At 39.7% G+C, this 21,046-nt stretch overlaps 1 protein-coding gene across 4 annotated transcripts in view; it reads right to left on the bottom strand.

The window, feature by feature from the left end:
* Nucleotides 1-2,306: 2,306 nt before the first annotated feature.
* Nucleotides 2,307-21,046, bottom strand: part of ULK4 (unc-51 like kinase 4) — a 195,055-nt gene continuing 176,315 nt past the window's right edge. For all 4 annotated transcript variants that reach the window (XM_042477193.1, XM_042477191.1, XM_042477190.1 and 1 more), the window contains exons 36-37: nt 6,142-6,230; nt 2,307-2,455 (exon numbers count right to left, since the gene is read on the bottom strand). In XM_042477193.1, the coding sequence (XP_042333127.1) occupies nt 2,383-2,455; nt 6,142-6,230 (162 nt within the window). In that variant the 3' untranslated portion in view covers nt 2,307-2,382. The remainder of the gene's footprint in view (nt 2,456-6,141; nt 6,231-21,046) is intronic.

The following is a 21,046-nucleotide window of genomic DNA, read 5'->3' on the forward strand; positions in this document are numbered from 1 at the left end:
ATGGGATCAGATTAGAAAGACATTCTACCACAATTGCAGTTCAAATTACTTCCATAAATTAGTTCAGTTTCCCAAATCCTTCATACTTGTCGTGGACATTTCTGTGGCTTTAAAAAACAAAGCCAGCACCTGGAAACTGGCAACCAGTGAAGCTGGAAAAAATGTTGGCCTCATGTTGGCAGATGCATGTTGACTCAATTCAGGTTTCTGGAGCTCTTTCAAAGCCTTTCATATAGAGCACATTACCTTACCTGATTGCTCATGTTCTAGTCACTTCCTAGTTAGGTTTCTTGAGTAAAAGGGTGCAGCTAATGCAGAGAGAAAGCTGATGGGAATGGTTACCGCTAGCTGAAATTCTACTAGAACCTTTAAGAGACAATCTTAGGCTGTGAAATAATGCGTTCAATATTGACAAGTGGCTTCATAATCCAGTTATGCTGAAGTGATTAAAAACAGGATAATACTCATTTAAAATGTAGCAGATTTGACAGTTTATATAACTGACATAATTGAGTCTTCCTAGGACTTAATGAACTGAAAGACCTTGGGAACAAGCTACGTTGCACAACTCCTGTTCAGGCAGTTACTTTTGGAAAAAACCAAACAAGCCCTAAAACTATAATTGGGAATGGGGAAGCGGGTGGTGCATCATTCTGTAACACCTAGGAGTGAATGAGTCTTTTGTGTATTGGGTGCAAAAATCGGAGGAGAGATCTGAGTGTATCTGGCTCCCATGGACAGAATCAGGAATACTTTGTTTTTGTTTTTGTTCATGGAAATTTTATAACCATGTTTAGCTATATGAAATTACAGAGCCATTGGTGACTTTAGTGTATAATTTTGAAAGGTCTCATTTAAGATGCTAATTGGGGTTCATATGCCACTTGGCACCTTCTCCCCAGGTTTAGCCCTTTGTGTGGTCATACCTGGATGCCTGTCAATAAACATTTTTTAAATTCCATATAGTTTATCAGTAATGTCACCTAATCACTGCAGCAGCATATGCTAGAAAGCTGTAATACAAACTTCAGTACTATAGTATTGTACTGTGAATAGTAGTTAGTTCTCCATACCCATGGATTCAAGCATCCACGGCCTAAAACTATTTGAAAATACATATTTCAAAAAGTGAAGCTTGATTTTGCCATTTTATTTGAGGGGACGTCATTTGTTATGCCATTGTATTTAATGGGACTTGAGCATCTATGGATTTTGGTACCCACGGGGGTTCCTGGAACCAAACCCCAGTGGGTACCAAAGGCCTACTGTACTGCTCTTTTTCCAGCTACCAGAGTAAACTATATGTTGCCTACTTAATGAATTACCAGTAGATAATGAAGCAAGCTCATCACGGAAACCTGGCAGGGCATGTTTCACTATCCTTTAATTCTATTCTCCCATTGTAAAAGTGAATCCACCTAACCCACTTGTCAAGGTCTCCCTCTCTCTTTACTTCCTAGCTAGAATTGATGGCAACTGGGAGTTTAGCAACATCTGGAGGGCCGCAAGTCCAGCCAGCATTCTTGTCTAGTTGCTATCAGTTTTTTCACCCCAGAGTACTGTTACGTGTTTCCAAGTTGACTCTGACTTATGACGACCCTTTCACATTTTTCTTTGCAGGATTTATTCAGAAATGGTTTGCCATTGCCACCCTCTTGGGATAACAGAGTGCATCTTATCCCAGGTCACTTAATGAAAGTCTGTGGCTGAGGGGGGATTTGAATCCTAGTACTATACTAGGAAGAGTCCTAGTCCAACACTCAAACCACACTGGTTTCTCATCCCAGATTATGCATGCCATATGCACCCTATTTTGGCAAGTTTCTCCTGTCAACTCCCCACATTTACCTGCTGCTCTAAATATACTGCTTGGCTCCTTTCTTCAACTTCATTTTCAAAGACAGATGCTGCACTTGTATGTAAATGTGAAATGTTCTACAAATCATAATCCTGAGTGATTTCATTGGTGCTGCTCCAAATGTACATGCATTATCTCCCACTCCCCAGCCCTTCATTCCCTGAAATGAAAGGCAGGACAGCTAACTGACGCTTGTTAGTCTTAGTGAATTCACTGCTATTTTTCCAGTGGTTTGTGGTATATCCTCAGAACAAATTAAAGGCATTAGAAAACAAGTTTGCATCATGTGTAAAATAGGTTTTCTGGATTCAGGGAGTAGGACTTGAAGTCTAGATATAAGTTGGGGCAACATATGGACAGTGCATGCTTGATTTCAGCTAGCCATAGCCTTGTTCCAGATACCTATCACAGCCTTGTCTTAGAAATTTGCATAAGAAAAGAAACATCAGAAGTGACAAAGTTTTATTAAGAAATACAAATATTAAAACCAAAAGAAATAAAATACATGCGTGGCCTTCACTGACTCAGCTGTGATAGCGTTCAATTTTCTTGAGGATTTCAGAAGCCAAGGAAGCAATTACTATATCAGCATGGAACCTAGCAAAGTGGGAGGAAACAGCAGTTAGCACAATACACTTAGAAGGATGAAGTTTTCCTTTTAGATCCCATTTTAACCATTATTTAGAAATGAGGGGTGTGTGTATGTTACATTTCCCCCATTCATCAGGGGGGGAAATACTCTTTTTTCACAGCTGCTTCTATTATCTGGAGGAACTACTACTCAAACCATTGCCTATTTGGAAAATGGTGTATTTTAATACCACATGATTGGATCTTTGCTCTAACAAACCCATGTAGAATGCCATACTATATAGTCTTCCTTCGCAATGTAGCCCTATCCAGCCATGACCAAACAGGGATGTACTCAAAAATATTTGGAAGGTGCTGTGTTGGAAAAAACTAGTTTGCTTTATTCTCTCTTACCAAATGTCTTGTTTTAGAAAATTAAGTTATGAAGCACATTTTGCTGAATTGGTGGGGGGATTGTAGAATTTTTATACTCTTAAAAGATTTGATAAGGTATACCTAAATAGGTGTAGTGTGTTCTCAGAATGAAAAGCAAGAAGCTTTTCTTTAGACGGGCTTAATTCATGACTATTATGGATAAAATAATGGTCACCGGAATTCTTGACTACTTTGCCACTTTAGGGATTAGGATTATTAAACATGAGGGAGCATAACAGTCTTTCATGAGGAGGTGTAGCTGCATCTCCATCCAAAGACAGATCCAGCTTGTTCAGTGGGGAAGCATCACGGTGGGGAATAGTTGGACAGGAGCCTGCTTCCAGACGTAGGACATTACCGCATGGACCCTGTTCTAACTGCAATTGTTTCAGTTAAAGAAAAAGGAAACATACCAGTTTGGGATCCGCCATTATCACATCTCCACAATAGCATGGCTGTTACTGACAGTCCCTCACACTCTTTCCCACACTTCCCCTTAACTCAGCCTGCCTGTCCTATGCCCTACCCAGCATGTGTTTGAGGTTTCTATTTAATTTTAATTTTATTCTTAACGAAGTTCTGGAGTTCTACTAATACAATTTAAAGAAAATAGTTTATAAAGTTTATAGTTATAAAAGAAATAGTTTTTTTTTTTTATTTTCTAAAGGAAATCAGCCTGCTTGGGAATAGCATAGGGGAAAGGGTTAGAGAAAGAGACACTTAACACCATGCAACTGCCAATATTGGAATTGCCACGGCAGCAACGTTTTGCACCTGAAGACCTAATAGGACTGCAGTGCAATTGGGAGCTTATTGACGAGTTTTCCCCATCAATAAAAAGGGATGCTAACAATGCCTGGTAGTAAAGCAGCAATTATTGCTAAAGGTACTATTCTGTAGCTTTAGTAGTGGTTTTAAAGCCTTGTGTGATAAACTCCATTATAGACTGGAGTAGGATAAGGTCATAAAGTACATGTGAAGAAGGTGAAATGTGAAAGCCGTGATGGTATTACCACTACTACAGAAACTTTTCCAACCCAGCCATTGGTATTATAGTAGAAAGGCATAAAGGACCATGGAATAATGCCTTCAGCAATGCACTCTGGATGGAGTAAGGAAGAGAAGAGAAGAAGGAAATAGGTCCAAGCGATTGTGGAGAAAGCAACAAAGGAGATACTAATACAAAGTATACATTTTTCAGCAATGTGAGCACACGCAGAGTGGATATAAGAAAAATAGATCCCTCTCTTGTTATGCACAAGACCTTGAGTTAAAAGTCCATTATAACTGATAGGAAATTCTATTTAAAAAAGGTTGAAAGAAAAAAGATACATGAAGAAAATTATTAAGACTTAGCCAAGCATCATAGCAGGAAAAGCATTCCTCCAAACAGTCTATTTTGTTGCTATTTCTATCTGCAGCAGAAATAATTGTTTTTAAAGAACAATAGCCTGGTTTTTTGTTTTTAAAAATTAATATTGTGTTCATACTGAAACTGTCATAATTTTTTTTTATCTCAGTCTTCATCTGGTTGAAACCAGTTGGTACTTATATCTAGATTCTTATTTTTCAGAAGAGAAGCTGGCTGAGAAAATGTGACAAGCCCAAAGACCTGCTATGGAATCCATGGCTGAGCTAAAATTTCAGCACATATTCAAAGCTGGATTAAAAAGAAAATACAGTCCGATCTGATTTTTCAGACACATGAGCCATTTCCATTTGCAAATCAAAGGGGGCGTTAAGAAAGAAAAAGCATACCACCAACTTAACTTGAACAGTAAGAAAAACTAGACTGATAATGACCTTATGGTAATTTCCTAATATGCTGGGAAGACGGACACATTTCTTCTAGAATATGCAGTATCTCACAGCTTAGTCTTATGGCAATGACTTCCACATTATCAGACTTGACCTTGCAGAGGAGCACGCTTAGCTCCCCCAGCCAAATGCTCAGATTTGATTCCTGGCTCCAGGGAAGATGCAGCAGCTGCTATACCTCATGCTGCATTAACATCTCTTGCTACTCTGGTGAAAAAGCATGCTTGATGGTTGGCTACTCCAGTACAAAGACTTGAACCAGTGATTCAGCAACCCTCCACCGCTGGCAGTTTGTAGGTAATGGTGGTGGCCTCACCAGAAGGTGGTATGCTTTAGCTATGATGGCATAAGCCACTGCTGTAGCCAAAACTGATGTCATAGAATCAGAGTTGGAAGAGAGCACAAGGGCCATCCAGTCCAACCCCCTGCCATGCAGGAACTCACAATCAAAGCACCCTCCACAAATGGCCATCCAGCCTCTATTTAAAGACGTCCAAAGGAGGAAACTCCACCATTCTCCAAGGGAGTATGTTCCACTGTTGAACAGCTCTTACTGTCAGGACGTTCCTCCTAATGTTTAGGTGGAATCTGTTTTCCTGTTGTTCGAACCCATTGTTCTTTAGCAGCAGAAAACAAGATCGCTCCATCCTCAATATGACACCTCTTCAAATATTTGAATAGGATTATTGTATCACCTCTTAACCTCTTCTCCAGGTTAAACATACCCAGCTCCCTAAGACTCTCCTCATAAGGCATGGTTTATAGACCCTTCACACTCCTCTGGACACTCTCCAGCTTGTCAACATCCTTTTTGAACTGTGGTGCCCAGAACTGGACACAGTATTCCAGGTGAGGCTAGACCAAAGGAGAATAGTGGCACTATTATTTCCCTTGATCTACACACTATACAGTGGTACCCCGGGATACGAAAGCACCGCGTTACGAAATTTCCGGGATACGAAAAAATCCCATAGGAAAAAACTGTTCCTGGATACGAAGGTTTTTTCGGGTTACGAAAAAAATTTTGGTCACCCCGCAGGTTTCATGGTCAAGCAGGTTTTTCATGAAACACACACAGCACATCTTTAAATGCATATCCTACACCACCACTGCTGTCAGGGAAGGCAGAGACTATTTTCTGCCAACACGCAGGAACAATGGACTACTTTCTGGACATGAGGTGAGATGTTGGATAGGAAAGAAATGGAAAGTGGTGTGTGGGTGTGCGTGCATGTGTGTGCATACGCGCATAAAGAAAGCTCTGACCTGCCACACGGGATCAAAATGAGAGTAGGCAAGTCTGACAGAGAAGCTGCAAAGCTTGAATGAACAGAGTTTTGATGTAGGGCAAGGTGGATTGGCAATACAAGAAGCTTGTAGTGCATGAAATCAATACAGAGGGATGCGGGGGGGGGGGGGGCACAAAGTATGGAAATTCCAGAAAGCCAAAGGGAACTCACTTGGCAGTTTGGGCCAATCTTTCTAGAGTACGAACAAGAATTTCTCCATCGTTCTTCAGGCTTTGGGAGTGCTTCTCATTTGAAGTTATCTATAATGACAAAGAGAGTTATCAAAGGTTTAGTAAGACATTCTTTCTTGTCAGGTTTGGAGAAGAAACAACAGTTAATTAGAACTCCAATCTGATCACCTGTGCATTGGGATATTGCTTTGCTACAGTCTTAAAATACATGAATTTCTCATTTTGGATTTTCTGCTTCAGCTGCACTGTTGCCAGAAATGACATTTGGAGGGGCACTATGTCCCTCCACTCTCAAGGCTTCCCATATGCTTTTGAAAAGCATCTGGAATTGTTTCTGCAAATTAAATCCTTTGCAGAAGCTGAGTTTCAGAATATATACATCTTATCCCATGGTACACAATATAAAGAGTTGTACCAGTTACAAGATCAACTGTCAGTATAAATGGTTTTACACAGGAAAGTTGGATCTGATGCACAAAAACTGCTTTGCTTATTGAACTGTTCATTTGTGTTATTTCAGTATTTATTTGATGGTTCAGAGGCCACCGGCTTTGACAACATGGACTTTATTTTAGTTCATCTTAACTGGCCAACAAAAATCCCAAAGGCGGATTCAGTTTTAAGATCCTGCATCAACAGATACAGCTATGATGTCAGAATTCCATCATCATAGCTAGTTCTGCCACTGCTACTTGACAAAACCCACCTCTTAAGCCAACCAGTGCCCCATCGAAAGGGTATCTTAAGTGCTGCCAATGGGTGAACTGGGAAATTGACAACTGCAGAGCCCTCCAGGTCATAGGCTATGTTGAGACAAGCAACAGGAGAGACCCCTTGGGGTCCTGCCACAGCTGCTTATATCTTAATGCACCTCACAACCAGGCAAGCACTGCAGATGTCATTTCTTAGCACCTGGATTTGCAGTGCTTCAGAAACCCTTCAGTTAGTATGCTGCCTGGCTTAAGAGATAAGCTTTGAGTGGTCACATTTATTCAAATGTAAATGTGAATCGAAAAGTTGGAGTCCAGCTTATGATCTCAGAAATCAATATCCTGCATCAACAGAAATCCAGCCACAGTTTCCCACCTCCCCTTTGATGGTAGGATAAACAGCACCACACAAACATGCCCGGACAATTAATTCTTATGCTTCTTTGTAGAAACATTTTAAAAGTGCTCAAAATCACTGCTGTTATAGAAAATGTCTCACAAAATACTGGACTAGCACAATGCATCATCTGTCAGAAACACAGCAGCATGATTAGCTCCCCACACCATTAAAATAAACAAGTGATGCCCAGAAACCACTTCCTGGTGAACTGGAATTGATGACTGCTGCCCTTGTAAATCCTAAGCATCCTGAGTCTGCATTATATGTTACAATGATGTGGTTTCATTATGGTCTTGAGAAATATAATCTTCTAACCAGAGATATCACCTAGTATCCTTCACTGCAATTAGTGCAATGATAAAAATGCTGTGCATGGTAGAAAGAAGCTCTCTAAAACTGCAACAGTGAATTGGCCAAAAGTGAGCTAGGCATGTGATGTTAATACAAAGAGACCTTGAACTCTATGGGTCTCTGTGGATAGATCCTATCTGGACATAGGTATCTTTTCAAGCAATGTCTCAGGGTACATCTATGAGTTTATGATAAACAAATTCTCTCTTTACAGTACATTTTGATGTGTACAAATGACACGTTCACTACAGTTCTCCTATACAGGAACATAGGAAGCTGTATTATACTAAGTCAGACCACTGAACCATCAAACTTGTGTTATCAAATCTTATTGGCAACAGCTCTCCAGAGCTCATCAGGTAGGATTTTTCCTAGTCCTACCTTAAGATCCTTGATATTCAATGATCAGGCCCAACTTGGCTCACCTACTGATATCAGAGTGCCCTAAGGATACAAACAACTGATTTTTCAGATGAAACTTAGATGAATGTGTGTCCTGGCAAGTGTCTTATTCAAATATATTTCCTCACATTCCACACACTTTTTAAACAACATTTCATCAGGTCATCTGAAAAGGAAGTCTATTCTGCTTAGACCAATTTACTGTAATGAGTTATAAGCGCATGCTGAATTCTTTACAATCACAGTAGCTGTTCACTTAATTAAAACATTGTAATTAAATCTCACTGTAGTGTCCATTCAGTGCAATTTAGTAAGAACTGGAAAATGACTTTTCTTTATGAAGCCAATAAAACATATTACAGCTTTCCTCTGTTTAATACAATTAAACAAGAATGAGTCACACGGAACATTACTGGCATGTAAATATCCCAGTCAGTTGCTCAAATACAGCATAAATGTGCAGAGGGAACTTTTAGTAAGAACACTTAACGCATTTAGTAAGAACTGCTCCCCCCACTCAATAAATCCAAGAACAGTATTTTATTGCTGTTCTAATAATTTGTGTGGAGTTAGGAAGTCTATTTATCTGCCAATTTTTGTCTGATTTGATTCTTAGAACAAGATTTTATTAATAAACATTAGCCTATATTCCAGGTTAAAAGGGAAGATCAGGGTCTTTGCTTCACTTCTATGGTTTCTATTTCCACACTGCCGAATTAGGCTTCCCACTCCATGCAATTAGTCATAACTTGCAGTTTTCAATTTACAAGGACCTTCAAAATCAATTAACCTGAAGAGTGGATTATTTTTATCCTTGTGAAGGGGATGATTTTCTCTTGCCTCACTGCAACTTCAATTATGTTGCAAGTTTGGTTTCTGGTTAGGAAAACTGCACTCTTTGTAAGCTACAACAGAAGATTGAAGGCAAAGCAGGAGATTTTGATGACGGTGGTGTGAAGGCTAAGAACTTACAGTTTTACTTGGCATCCGTGCATTTGCTTTCCAATTTTACCTGCACTTAGAGCAATCAATAACAATGGCATTTGAAATGAGATGGGTTTAACTATTTGCACAGATAGCATCTATATTCAAAGCTGAAGTCAGATGCTTGGATTGTTTTATGCATTCCTTTGATTCCTTTCATTAATTTGTATGTCTTAGGTAAAGGAATGTGGGAAGTCATGTATATAGTGCAAATGGGGGGAGTACTGGGGCTTGCATGTGCTTGTTTTTGTGACATTTGTGGGAAACTCAATTAAAATATTGGTTAAAAAAAGAGATTACTTTCATAAATTTGTCCATAATTATGGAAGACCTGAAAATGTGAATTGGTCCTTCCTTGACAACTGATGACACTTCTTCAGTTTCCAAATTTCCAAATTATATTTAAAAAAATCCATACATCTCCTGTGTTGTACAATTCCACTTATAACCTATTTTACTCAGCACATCAACCTGAGTAAAATCTCCACTCAAATCTCCTTCTCACTCAAATTTGCATTGGCGGCAAACTTGCAATGATGTTCTTCATTGTGTCTGTGCAACTTTATTCATTGTGCAACCTTCTAAGGCAAAGCATTTTAGACAGTAACACGTGCCCCTTCCATGTGCATGTTTGTGGGGTGCTGCCCAGTGCTTCCCACTTGGTATTTTATTCTGATCAGGGACATTAGTGCTTAGCAGTACTCAAATGCTTGCCAACATATTTTATAATAGAATCTTCAGTGCTCATGGGGACATCACATCCATGTAGAAGAATATGGAACCTAGTGCCTTATAGTGCAAGCGTTAGCCCATAAAGCAAGGGAACAACTATTCTCTTACAAAAGCTTTTTCATTTCCCACTGTGCATACGCTCAACAATAAGGGGCCACATACACTCAAAAGAGTAAGAAAAGTCAACAGAATGAAATTAATGCCATCTTTGTTACTTCTGTAAATGAAACAAGTGCCAGTTTAAGATAAGGTTCAGCCCTCTTTACCTCTGTTTCAAAAGTCGGAGCCCAGCTCTGGAATAAACAAAGTAATCATAGAGAAGTGCCTCTCAAGAGTGCAACCGAAGTGCCAATACTATCACAAGCTGCCCCTCGCATACATTTAGTTATCAGCTCCAGAGTGGCTGTTTAATATCAGCAGGGATGCTTAAAGGGTTGGACCACCAGAGAAAGTCCAAGGTCCACATCCTGAAGGCCTTCCAAATTCAGCCACCTCATCTTAAAAAACAAACGTTCAGACAAAGAACCTGCCCTCCACCCAGCAAAAATTTTCTCCCATCTTTTCCCTTTTGTTTCCATCACCCCAAGACTCCACTCCCCAGCATCATGAGATAGCCTTTTTCCTCCCTTCCCTTGTCTTTAACACCGAGAAACGATCAGGCGCCCTGGAGACATGCCTAAAACCTTCATTTACCCGAGACAGTTGGGGGAAATCAAGATGTGGCTGCAACTTCCTCTGCAGTATGCTTGACTTTTGCAAACAGTTAAAAGAAAGTATTAGAGAAAGTAAAAGGTTCCACTATCTAACTGTATTGGGAGAACAACAGTGAGAGAGCATGGGGTGGTGGCGGCTTAGGGAATGGAAAAAGAATGACTACTCATTTAAGGAGGGGAAGAACGCAAAGATCAAGCCTGAAATTTTCCTCAAGGCAAAGATGAGTAAACTGAGGCTGTCATGCTTTGGCTACATCATGAGAAGGCATGAATCATTAGAAAATACAATAATGTTAGTAAAGGTAGAGGGAAGTAGAAAGAGAGGAAGACCACACACTAGATGGATGGACTCAATTAAGGAGGTCATAGGTATGAATCTGCAAGAACTTAGAATAGTGGAGAATAGGGAGTCTTGGAGATATCTCAGCCACAGGATCGCCATGAGTCAAGATCGACTTGAGTTTGGTTAACAACAACAACAACAACAACAACAACAAAGCAGAGAGAGCACATGGACATCCCAAATGGGAGAGCACATATGTGGAAGAAAGAAATTATGGTGAAGGATGGAAAAAGGTGAAACCACCAGAGCAAGGAGAAACTGAATATGAGATCAGTCTCCCTGGAATGTATGGATTACCCTGGGTGCATCATAATCAGGGCCGTCAATAGAGTCACCACTTAATACCAGAGCTCAGTCTCAGAACTTACAGCTTACACACAGGCTTGAACCCCAAGTGCAAAGGTCAACCCCATCTTTTGGAAAAACTGCACATAACATTTTGAACAGAGAGGCAAAAATACAAATGCAGCTTGTGTGTGGCAAGAGCAAAGCAAGTTAAGCAAGTTCAGCTGATATTGTCAACTGCTGACTTGTACAAACAGGCCTGGGTAATGATGATTTGCCATTTAAACTCAAACTGAGTATGATAAAAGCTGGAGCATTCCAGGTGTTCTTTGGCACGCATCATTATAGACCTGTATACTCAGACAGATTATAAAGATTTGTAACCTTTCAGATCTCGACAAATACACGTTAGAACAAGCAGATATCCTCAGCAAGGAAAAAAGAGTAAAAGACAGAAGAGGAGAGCTTACATTTCAAACACCTGAACTTATTTTTCCTTTTTTCTTTACAAGATGACATCTCTTTTTAAGAGTTCAAAGTCATTTACACTTAAAACTTGGCAAGGCATACCTGCTTGAAAGCAACACTTTCAATATGTATGTGATGGCTCTTTGGCCTCGCAATTCTCCATGTTGAATGTATACACTACTAAAAAATAAAGAAAACCAGTGAAAGTGATATATCAATGGATTCTGGTGTGTATGTATACGCCTAATTTCTACCTTTCAATACGAAATATACATAAGTAAAATGTATATGTGTGTACACATGTGCGCAAACACACAAGAGTCAGTGTGGTATAGTGGGTAATGTGAAAACTAGGCTTGGCAAGATCTGGGTGAATGCATGGCAGGGGGTTGGAGGTGGGCAGTTTTAACTTTTTGGAAGCTCCTGTTCCTTCATCAGCTAGCTTTACCAGCATAATGGCTATGGATCAATTAGTTAAATCTAGGCCTGGTACAAATGGGTGTTCTGTGGCATGCCAGTGGCAATTTTAGGGTTTGGTAGGGTGCAACAACCACATACTCCAGAACCCTTATACGTATGGGCGGCGCCATCTTGACGCATAGCCGTCCATATGACACACGTGTCCATGACATGTCTTGTGCAACGCTTCCAAACAGCATGGCGCATAGGACATGTCACTGCGGCGATCCAGGGCGCTAATGGTGCCTTGGCAGCATTATGGGAAGGAGCTCCATTTTGCAGTTCATTTCTGCAGTGGGTTGTTGCTGCGGCTGTGCAGTTGCCTCAACAACATTCCGGAAAAGAAAGCGATGGCCCCTGGCTGCCACTTTCTTCTAATCTGTACCGGGCCCTAATTTGGATGCCCAGTAATCTTACAAAATAACAATTTATTACAAAAAAATTACAAGACTGAACTAGCCTGAAGACCATACTTTAGCAGTTAAAGCCCAGTACTGGAAAAGACAAAACAGACCCTGTTTTGTACGCTATTCCTGAGCTCAGCCATATCATGGTCTATGATAAATTGGTTAATAATAAACACAGATACACACAATACCTTCTCTCCCACATCAAGGCTATTTCTCTGTATCACATCAACAAAAGCTGCTTCAGAGAATGCAAATGTATTGATATGATAGTGCCGAATGAATGCATGGAAACAGTTCTTCAGATTGCCTCCCTATCTCCTAACACAATTAAGAGCAACTACTATTAGGCTGGGGAAACTGCTGAAGCGAGACATAAACTATAATGCTTTTGAAGTAGGGTATTAGCCCAGGAAGGTCACTAGATTAATGCAGTCTCTTATTCAACTAGTCATTGCTGATACCCTGGATCTCAAGCAAGGTAGCAGGCAGTATATGAATGAAACTGAGATTTTCTAGAAACCTAGGTCCAATGGAGGACAGCTGAGGGCACTGCTATCATCCACAATGGATATATATATATATATAGAGAGAGAGAGAGAGAGAGAGAGAAAGAGAGAGCTTCGAAAGATGTTTAGGCAAAAAGAAGGGAAGACCATTTTCTCACTGATTCAACACATCAGTCTCAGAAATAAATGCAGTGGAAAACTATGCCCAAAGTAGGTTATAATGTAATGTTGTTAATGGCTAACTATATCTTGCAGTTACCTCACTTCAGTGGAAATCTTTTCACTTTCTCAGAACTGCAGTATCTTGACTGTGGTTTTGAGTTCCAGAGACTTATGCGTCACATGTAGTCAAGGCCAGTAAAAATCAAGCTATATGGAGATCTTTGTGCAATTATAATAAAATGAAACTGTTGCCTCCTCTCTTTCTATCTTCACAATAGTAAGAGCAACAACTTAAGTTATCTTGAGATGCCATTTACTCTTTATTCATGGAGTAACAAAACAATATTATTTGAAAATGAGAATTAATTAAAAAAAACCAATAGAGGAAAACTAGAAGAGAATTAACATTGCTTACTTAATGATGGGTTAAAGAGGTGCTAATTTTAAATAAACATGAATAGCATGACAAACTATTTCATATTATTTTCTCTACATGTCAGCATCATTATGGTGGATCCAGATGGCAAATATGAACCAGGTTACACATCTTGTACATCTCCTGAAAATAATCTCAGATTACACAGTGAACGACTCTTAAGAAAAAAGAGACAGAGGAGAATTCAGAGAACAATTTCCTCATTGATATATAAAGCTGACCTTATATTTCAAACTCAGGTCTCAGACCAGCTCTGGTCTGAGCCAGCAAAAGCTTCTCATTGGTCATTCTGTGTCTCTGAAACCAAGAATCATAATTTTCGCTAGATCAGAATGTTGTTGTCATTTTTAAATGGCACACACTGGAAAGGCAGAGGATGAGAGAGAAGTCTGTGTACACCAATAGCCCCATCTCTAACATCAAAAATGATATTGTAATCAACAACAAGAACAAGTGTAATGATTAGTCAGATTACCATCTCAATGGAATACTAAATACAATTACAAAATACAAAATATTTAGTATTCCATTGAGATGGTCATCTGACTAATCATTACACTTGTTGCTGTTGATATTGTAAATGCACTAGTTCTATGGAAGAAAAAACGTCTAAATTCATGACAGTCTACACTGGTCTCTACTGTATTAAGATTTTTTTCCCGTACTCTAATGACTTAAAGGGGAATTAATGACTTGAAGGGGGAAAATGGATCAGGGATAAAGCAGTCCACATCTGCCTTGATTACATCTCATCTGGACTACCATAACACATTCTACATGGGGTTCCCTTTGGAAACTGTTTGGAACTTCAGCAGGTCCAAAATATTGTGGGCGGAATGCTAACTAAATGGGGTCAGTTATAGGGAAGATATAACTCCTTTGTTGAAAACCGGTTCATTTCCAGGCACAATTAAAAATTCTAATCGTGACGTATAAAGCCCTATATGTCTTAGGTACAGAGTATCTGAAAGTCTGTATTTCTGCATATGAAACAGCAAGAACTTTCAAGCTCTTCAGGTGAAGGTTTTCTCTCAGTCCAGCGACCATCACAAGCCTGCTTGTTGAGGACACAAGAGAGAGCCTTCTCAGTGGCTGCTCTCACCATCTGGAACTCCTTTCTACAAGAGGTGAGGCTGGCCCCCCTCCCTCATTTCTTTTTGTTTCAGCAGGCTTTTAATATGCAACCATGCCAGGGAGGCCTTTTTAAAATTGGGGTGATGTGTGTGTGTGTGTGTGTGTGTGTGTGTGGTGATGAACCCTATCTCCAAAATAAGCTCAGCAGCCTGGACAGATTCTGGAGTAGATTAATTACCCACTGAAATGGATGTCATCACCTGCCTCTATGTAAGATTGATTCTGCATCAGCTGCACTGGATGCTGCTGTACCTCTGGGCCCAATTTAAAGTACTAAAGACCATCTTTAGAGATCCGTCTTATTACCACCTTAGACGCCTTTAAAAAGGCCGTCAAGACGGAGCTCTTCCGGCAGGCCTATCCATTTGAACCTGTTTAGGACTCACCCATTAACCCTCAATGATGACTCTGTGTAAAACTATTGTATAATGATTAAGTTATTTTTAAGTGATATCACTATTGCTAACATGATGTATTTATTGGAAATCACTGTATTTTATTGATTGTATGTTTTTATTGGGTTGTAACCCCACTTGATCCATAGGGAGAGGCAGGACAATATAAATAAAATCATCATCATCATCATCATCATCATCATCATCATCATCATCATCATCATCATCTTTAAAGCCCTCAATAGCAAGGAACCAAGTTGTTAAATGGGCCACTTGTATCTATATGAAACTGTCAAAGAATTAGAGATTGGATTTTTTTTAGCCCCATCCTTATGGTATGTTCTATCATGGGAAGTGTATATGGATATCTCTGTGACTGTTTTTAAAGTTTTGGTTGCTCAAGGCTTCTCTTAATTGAACATAGGCCCATGTTTTTATAATGTGATTTTTTTAAACTGTTGTTCCAGTTTTAATTGTTTTATGTTGTTTTAACTGTATTTTATATGTATTATTTAAATGTTTATTATCTTGTGAACATCTTGGGGAGTCTTTGCCTCTTAGCAAGAAAAACAGAATAGAATACAACAGAATTTTCTACGGTACAAAATAGATTTTTTGCATCAGGTCAGGTTCGGAGAACTTTATACAGTGGACAGGGAGCATACAAACTGCTGCAGCTGTCTTCCTACAACTGAATGCCTATTTGCCGTTCTCTCCAACCATTATTTCAAAGCAAAAACAACTGTAAACACAGCAGATTTTCACTGCTGTAACTGCAAAAACAAAAAGACATGACGATTAAGCTAAATGATTTATAACAGCAGCTCATGTGATGGGAGGAAACAATTCACTCTGTCCCACATATATTATAGGAAGGCAATAAGTAGGCTGATTATCCTGCTGACAGCCTACTATGTCTAACTCCCACAAGCAAGAATACTCTTCCTTTTATGACTAGAGACAAAGATCAAATGCCCCAAAATCTAGGAAGCATCCAGAAAGTGCAAAGAAATGGTGTAAATCCATAATATCCATAACCTAATTTTTTCTCCCAGCAGCAGGGCACTTAGAATTGTTGTGTAAACAAATACATTACAGCTATCACCAGCCAGGGCATCCAGTTCCTCCTTACAGTATTTTATTAGCTTTGTCAAGAATCAAGTGAGAAAAAAGTGATGCATTTGGAAGAACTACATATTAAATATCCAGAGGGTGTGTGGGGCCTTCCACTGGACTCTTTTCAGACATCCAAGAGATGGCCATGGGCTATCCACACGATACGCAAGCTGCACTTAGGAACAGCTTGGGAGTGCAGTAAGTTCCAATCTTAACATCAGATATAAATGTAGCAACTCTTAATAGCAATAGTACGTACATTTCTGGATTACTTATCAGTGAACTACCACTCCCTAAGCGGTTTACAGTGTGTTAGTCATTTGCAATTTGAGTACTCATTTTACCAGCTTGCTAAAGGATGGAAGGCTGAGTCGACTTTGGAGCTCTCCTCTAGGATCAAACTTACAATGTTGTGGCTGCAGGACCAGCATTTAACCATGGCACCATCAGGGCTCCTTAAGGGTATAGTGTGGTAACTACAGATTCTCCTGGCCATTGTTGGCCATGTATAGTTATGCTGAAATTAGATTATTCACTGTATTTAATACAGGGATAGTTTTGAAGACTATTCAGAAAGTTCATTTGGCATAGAATGCGACATCTAGATTACTGAACAGTACTAACCACAACTGGCATCACTAGTTATATATGGGAATTATGATTTATAAGTAACGTTAGCACAAAAAAAATTACTAAGGATTCTGTATGGTTTGGTATGGGAGGAGATCAATTTGGGGCGTGTGTGTGTGACACCATTGCACCAAGTGACACCAACCCTAAGTGATGCCACTGCTAACCACTGGGAGCCTCTGAAAGTGTTTTATTGGGGTTCTGCTCCTTTCAGGACACAATTCAGAGTTGGCTTTTATCTTTAAACTCCATAGTTGTTTCTCTAATTTCATGGGCACTAATTTCTTACATATGAAGTGCCCATGAATTGGCATCAGAGGCTCTTTTTGTGTGCCCTACTGTCATAAGTGAGGAAGTTAGTATCTTAGAAGAAGGCTTTTTCAGTAGTGGAGTATTATTAATGGAACACAAGTGATCTTCAGAGAAATTTCTTCAAATTTGCCTTATTTCTTTATAAGATTACTCCACCTTTCACCCAAAAGTTTCCTAGAGTGGCTAAAATATTACGGTAAGGCAAAACCAGTAAGTCTAAAACACATGACATACAAGGAAAGAAGGATGGTGAGGAAAGAATAAACAAAGTAACTTCAGGCACTAATTCAAAGAACAGGTCACCGTAGACCTCTGGGGAAACAAACCAAAACAAGAAGAAAAAAACTAGTGACCCATCCTTCTCAGAAGTGGCTGTAATGCTGTCAGATGTTATTTGTTTTGTTGGGCGATAACTCAAGAAATTTATGGACTGTTGTTTAATGAAGAGCTAGGGGATTCTGAGTGCTGAGGATATCAAGGACAGCCAAAAAGACAAACAAATGGGTTTTTATTTTATTTGTCCTTAAACTGAAAAACAGGAAAAATGTTAAATCTCTTAAACAGCTACATATTAGATGCACAGCTGATAACAGGCCACCAAATTGTTACTCAACTCATCTTTTTTGGCTTCCATCTAAATTCCACTGGCATTTCACATAAGCAAGAACCCCGAAGCTTGCTCTAAATATTGCTTAAGGCCAAATCAAGTGACAGACTTGGGATGGTTGGACCTCCCTTGAGAAACTTTATTAGTTTTTTCAGAATTATTTTGGCTTACTTCAAGATTCCTCAGGTGTTCTGCCTGAGGAGGAACCCCTCTATTTACTTTGAATTTTATTCCTGTGAAATATTGGTGGAAACTCTAGAAATAGGTCTGTCAGAGGAAATTTGTGCTAACATGTGAATCCTTGAAGTTTTACAGTCTGACATACCTTAGGTATTCCTGTGCATCTTACCATCAGGAAATTAAGGCAGGCAAGAGAAGGACATTTTCAAACAAACATGTGCTTCACCCTTTCTTTCATCATTCAATTAACAAGTTTTATCTAAGATGGGATCTGTGGTTTTTGATGTAAATGATATTCATTATCCGATACCTGTGATATAAAAACAAGCATCTTTTGACTTGCAGGCACTCTTCTTACATGCATTGTGGGGTTCACAATTATCTCAGGGTGAATGATTAGTTATTTCCTTGATTTGTAATTCAAGAAGGGAAGGTTCAAAGATTAGGCATTGGAGGGAAGACTCTTACCATTACAATAAAACAGGATGTGTTTGCTGAGCCAAGAAACCATCTGGTCAGAAGAGCTGACTGCCTTCATTAGGAGAAAGGAGAATCTGTTCCTTTTGATTAGCTTGGACATCTCAGCTTTTGATACTACAGTGGTGCCTCGGGTTACGAAATTAATTCGTTCCGCGGCCGCTTTCGTAACCCGAAAAGCCTTCGTAAGTCGAATTGCCATAGGCGCTAATGGGGAAAAGCCGCGATTCCGTGCGAAAAAGCCGAAAAAAGCACCAAAAGTTTTTTCGTAACCCGAAAAAACATTCGTAACCCGGAACAATGATTCCCTATGGGATTTTTTCGTATCCCGAAAATTTCGTAACCTGGGTATTTCGTATCCCGAGGTACCAGTGTACTGACAAAAATATCCTTCTGGAGTAGGATATATTACTTCACAGCAGTTCTGCCCATACCAAACAAGTGCCAGAGGACGGTTACTCTGACCCATGGGAATTGACCTGTAAGGTATCACAGAATACAACTCCTCTCCCATGGTGTTTAATATATATTCCAAGAGAGATTCTACAAGCATTTGTCTCCAGAATCATCACTATATTGATGTGACCTAGTTATAGCTCTTTTTTCCCCTTTGAAATCCAAAAACATGCAACTCTGTGAGTCCCTTTCACATTTGGAAACAACAATTACCTGGATGAGAGCCCAGAACCTGGATGCAACGCAAAGCTGGGTGGTTGCAATGTAGCCTATGTGGGATAGCATTTGGAAAATGGCTCAGAAGCTGCACTAAAAGGCATTAGCCAAACATATTGTAATTACTCTGATCCTCAGTGAAGTGGCACAGCCCATTCATCAAGCATATACTTTTGCCCCTTCTTTTGGTCTTTCTTTCCCTTTTTAAACAAAAATATTAAGTTTATGCCATTTGTGGGCTTCTCATTTTCCAATACAGTACTGGGACATGTAATGCTGCCCTTGTGTGTGCATGCACAGGCAGTTGAAACATTTTTTAAAAAATTTTGGGCAGGGTAGAGCACCCAGTCATTTATATATCAAACATGAGAGCATGGTCACAGTTCATAAAGTAATTTAAAACACCAGAATAACTTTTAAATATCATACAATTTTAATTTTTTACATATTTTTCATGTCATACAAACATGGCCATGCACCCTATCACCTTTAATAAGATGCCTGTGTTGGCTATATATCACACTGGATAGAACACTGCAGATTATTATAGCCAATGTTTCCAACAAGCCTCAAAGATATTCCCTGGAATGTTTTACCAAAATCCCTGGAATTCCCCAATATTTACCGGAATATTCAGTCAAAATCCCCAGAAAGAAATTCATTAAATTCCCCAGATTCTGAGGAATTCCCCAGAAATTGGCAACGCTGAGTACAGCAAACATTTACATGATATGGCCCATGGAGGCTCCTAACCAAATCCCTCTACGTATACCTGTCTGTCCCCAAGCTGCACATTCCTGGAGTATAACAAGGCTAGCAAGGAAAATAATATCTCCAGTCAGTGACTAAAATATACTAGCAAGGATTCTTCTGAAGACTGCAATGCAATTAAGGGAAGGCCTTGGTGTTACCTCCGATCACTCATTCATCTGTGCGCTACTCGCCATGCCACTTGAGAGGGTGAATGGCATGGTAAGTGCTTCATCTGTCATATGCCCATCCCTAGTGTGAGATGGCACAGGGTAAGCAAGGTGCTCTGCCAGTTGGAAGAGTGATGGAAAGGACCTGGTTCCATTGCATGTGGGCTTTCCCCAGGTATTTCCAGAGACTGGGCAACCTTAGGAGTCACGGTCCATCCCTCAGCATTATTTGGCCTGCGCAGGTCTTGGATGAAGTGGGGATCTGGCCTTTCTCAAAGATTCCCAGTCCCAATTGACAGTGTTGGTTACTTATATAAGCACAGAAAATAAATTAAAACAAATTTGATAAGAAGAATATACTTTTCAGAGTTATATATTAAAAAGTACCAGAAGCAATGACTTAGGCTTCTTTATCTAATATGTTTACGTGATGATGCCTCTGTTCGCGACTGCCCAATGTAACCAGACCAGTATTGTGAAAGCACAGATTATCTGACCTGAGGAGAAATGAAGTATTCAAATTCAGTTCAGCTTCTTTCTTTTGACAGATCTGTTGGGCAGGAAGAAGACTGACTGAAGAACAGACACAAAAAAGCCTTTAAAAATCATTATTATTTAAAGTTGTATCTCCCTTTTCTCAAGAGGCAGTACTGCATCTAAGAATGCTAGTACATAAATAGAGCAAAAAGCAAATTTATATTTTTAATTCTGGGGCTAAAAAAGAGAGCAAAAAGAAGCCAGGGTAGTCCAATTCAAGGTGGAAAATGTGCGTCTTTGCACCTGCAAATAAACATCCTGATGGGAGTGCAGAACTGCAGCAAAGCAAAGAAATGAAAGTGTGACAACTCCAATGGATGCTATTACAATATATACATACCAGACAGTCCAACAAGAGGGCATGGGGTGAAGGGAGCATGTAAGGGGGTAAGTAAGCTCTGCCAATGTGTCACTTGCACATCAATGCACCAATGCCCTGCACTGGCAGAGCAAGACACATGTGACTGTGTGGCTGATCAAAGGGGCATCCATGCAATGGGATGGCATCTGGGCAGACATGGAAGGTAGCTGGAGTTCACAGACG

Source organism: Sceloporus undulatus, chromosome 6, assembly GCF_019175285.1.
Source record: "Sceloporus undulatus isolate JIND9_A2432 ecotype Alabama chromosome 6, SceUnd_v1.1, whole genome shotgun sequence".
Classification (NCBI taxonomy): Eukaryota; Metazoa; Chordata; class Lepidosauria; order Squamata; family Phrynosomatidae; genus Sceloporus; species Sceloporus undulatus.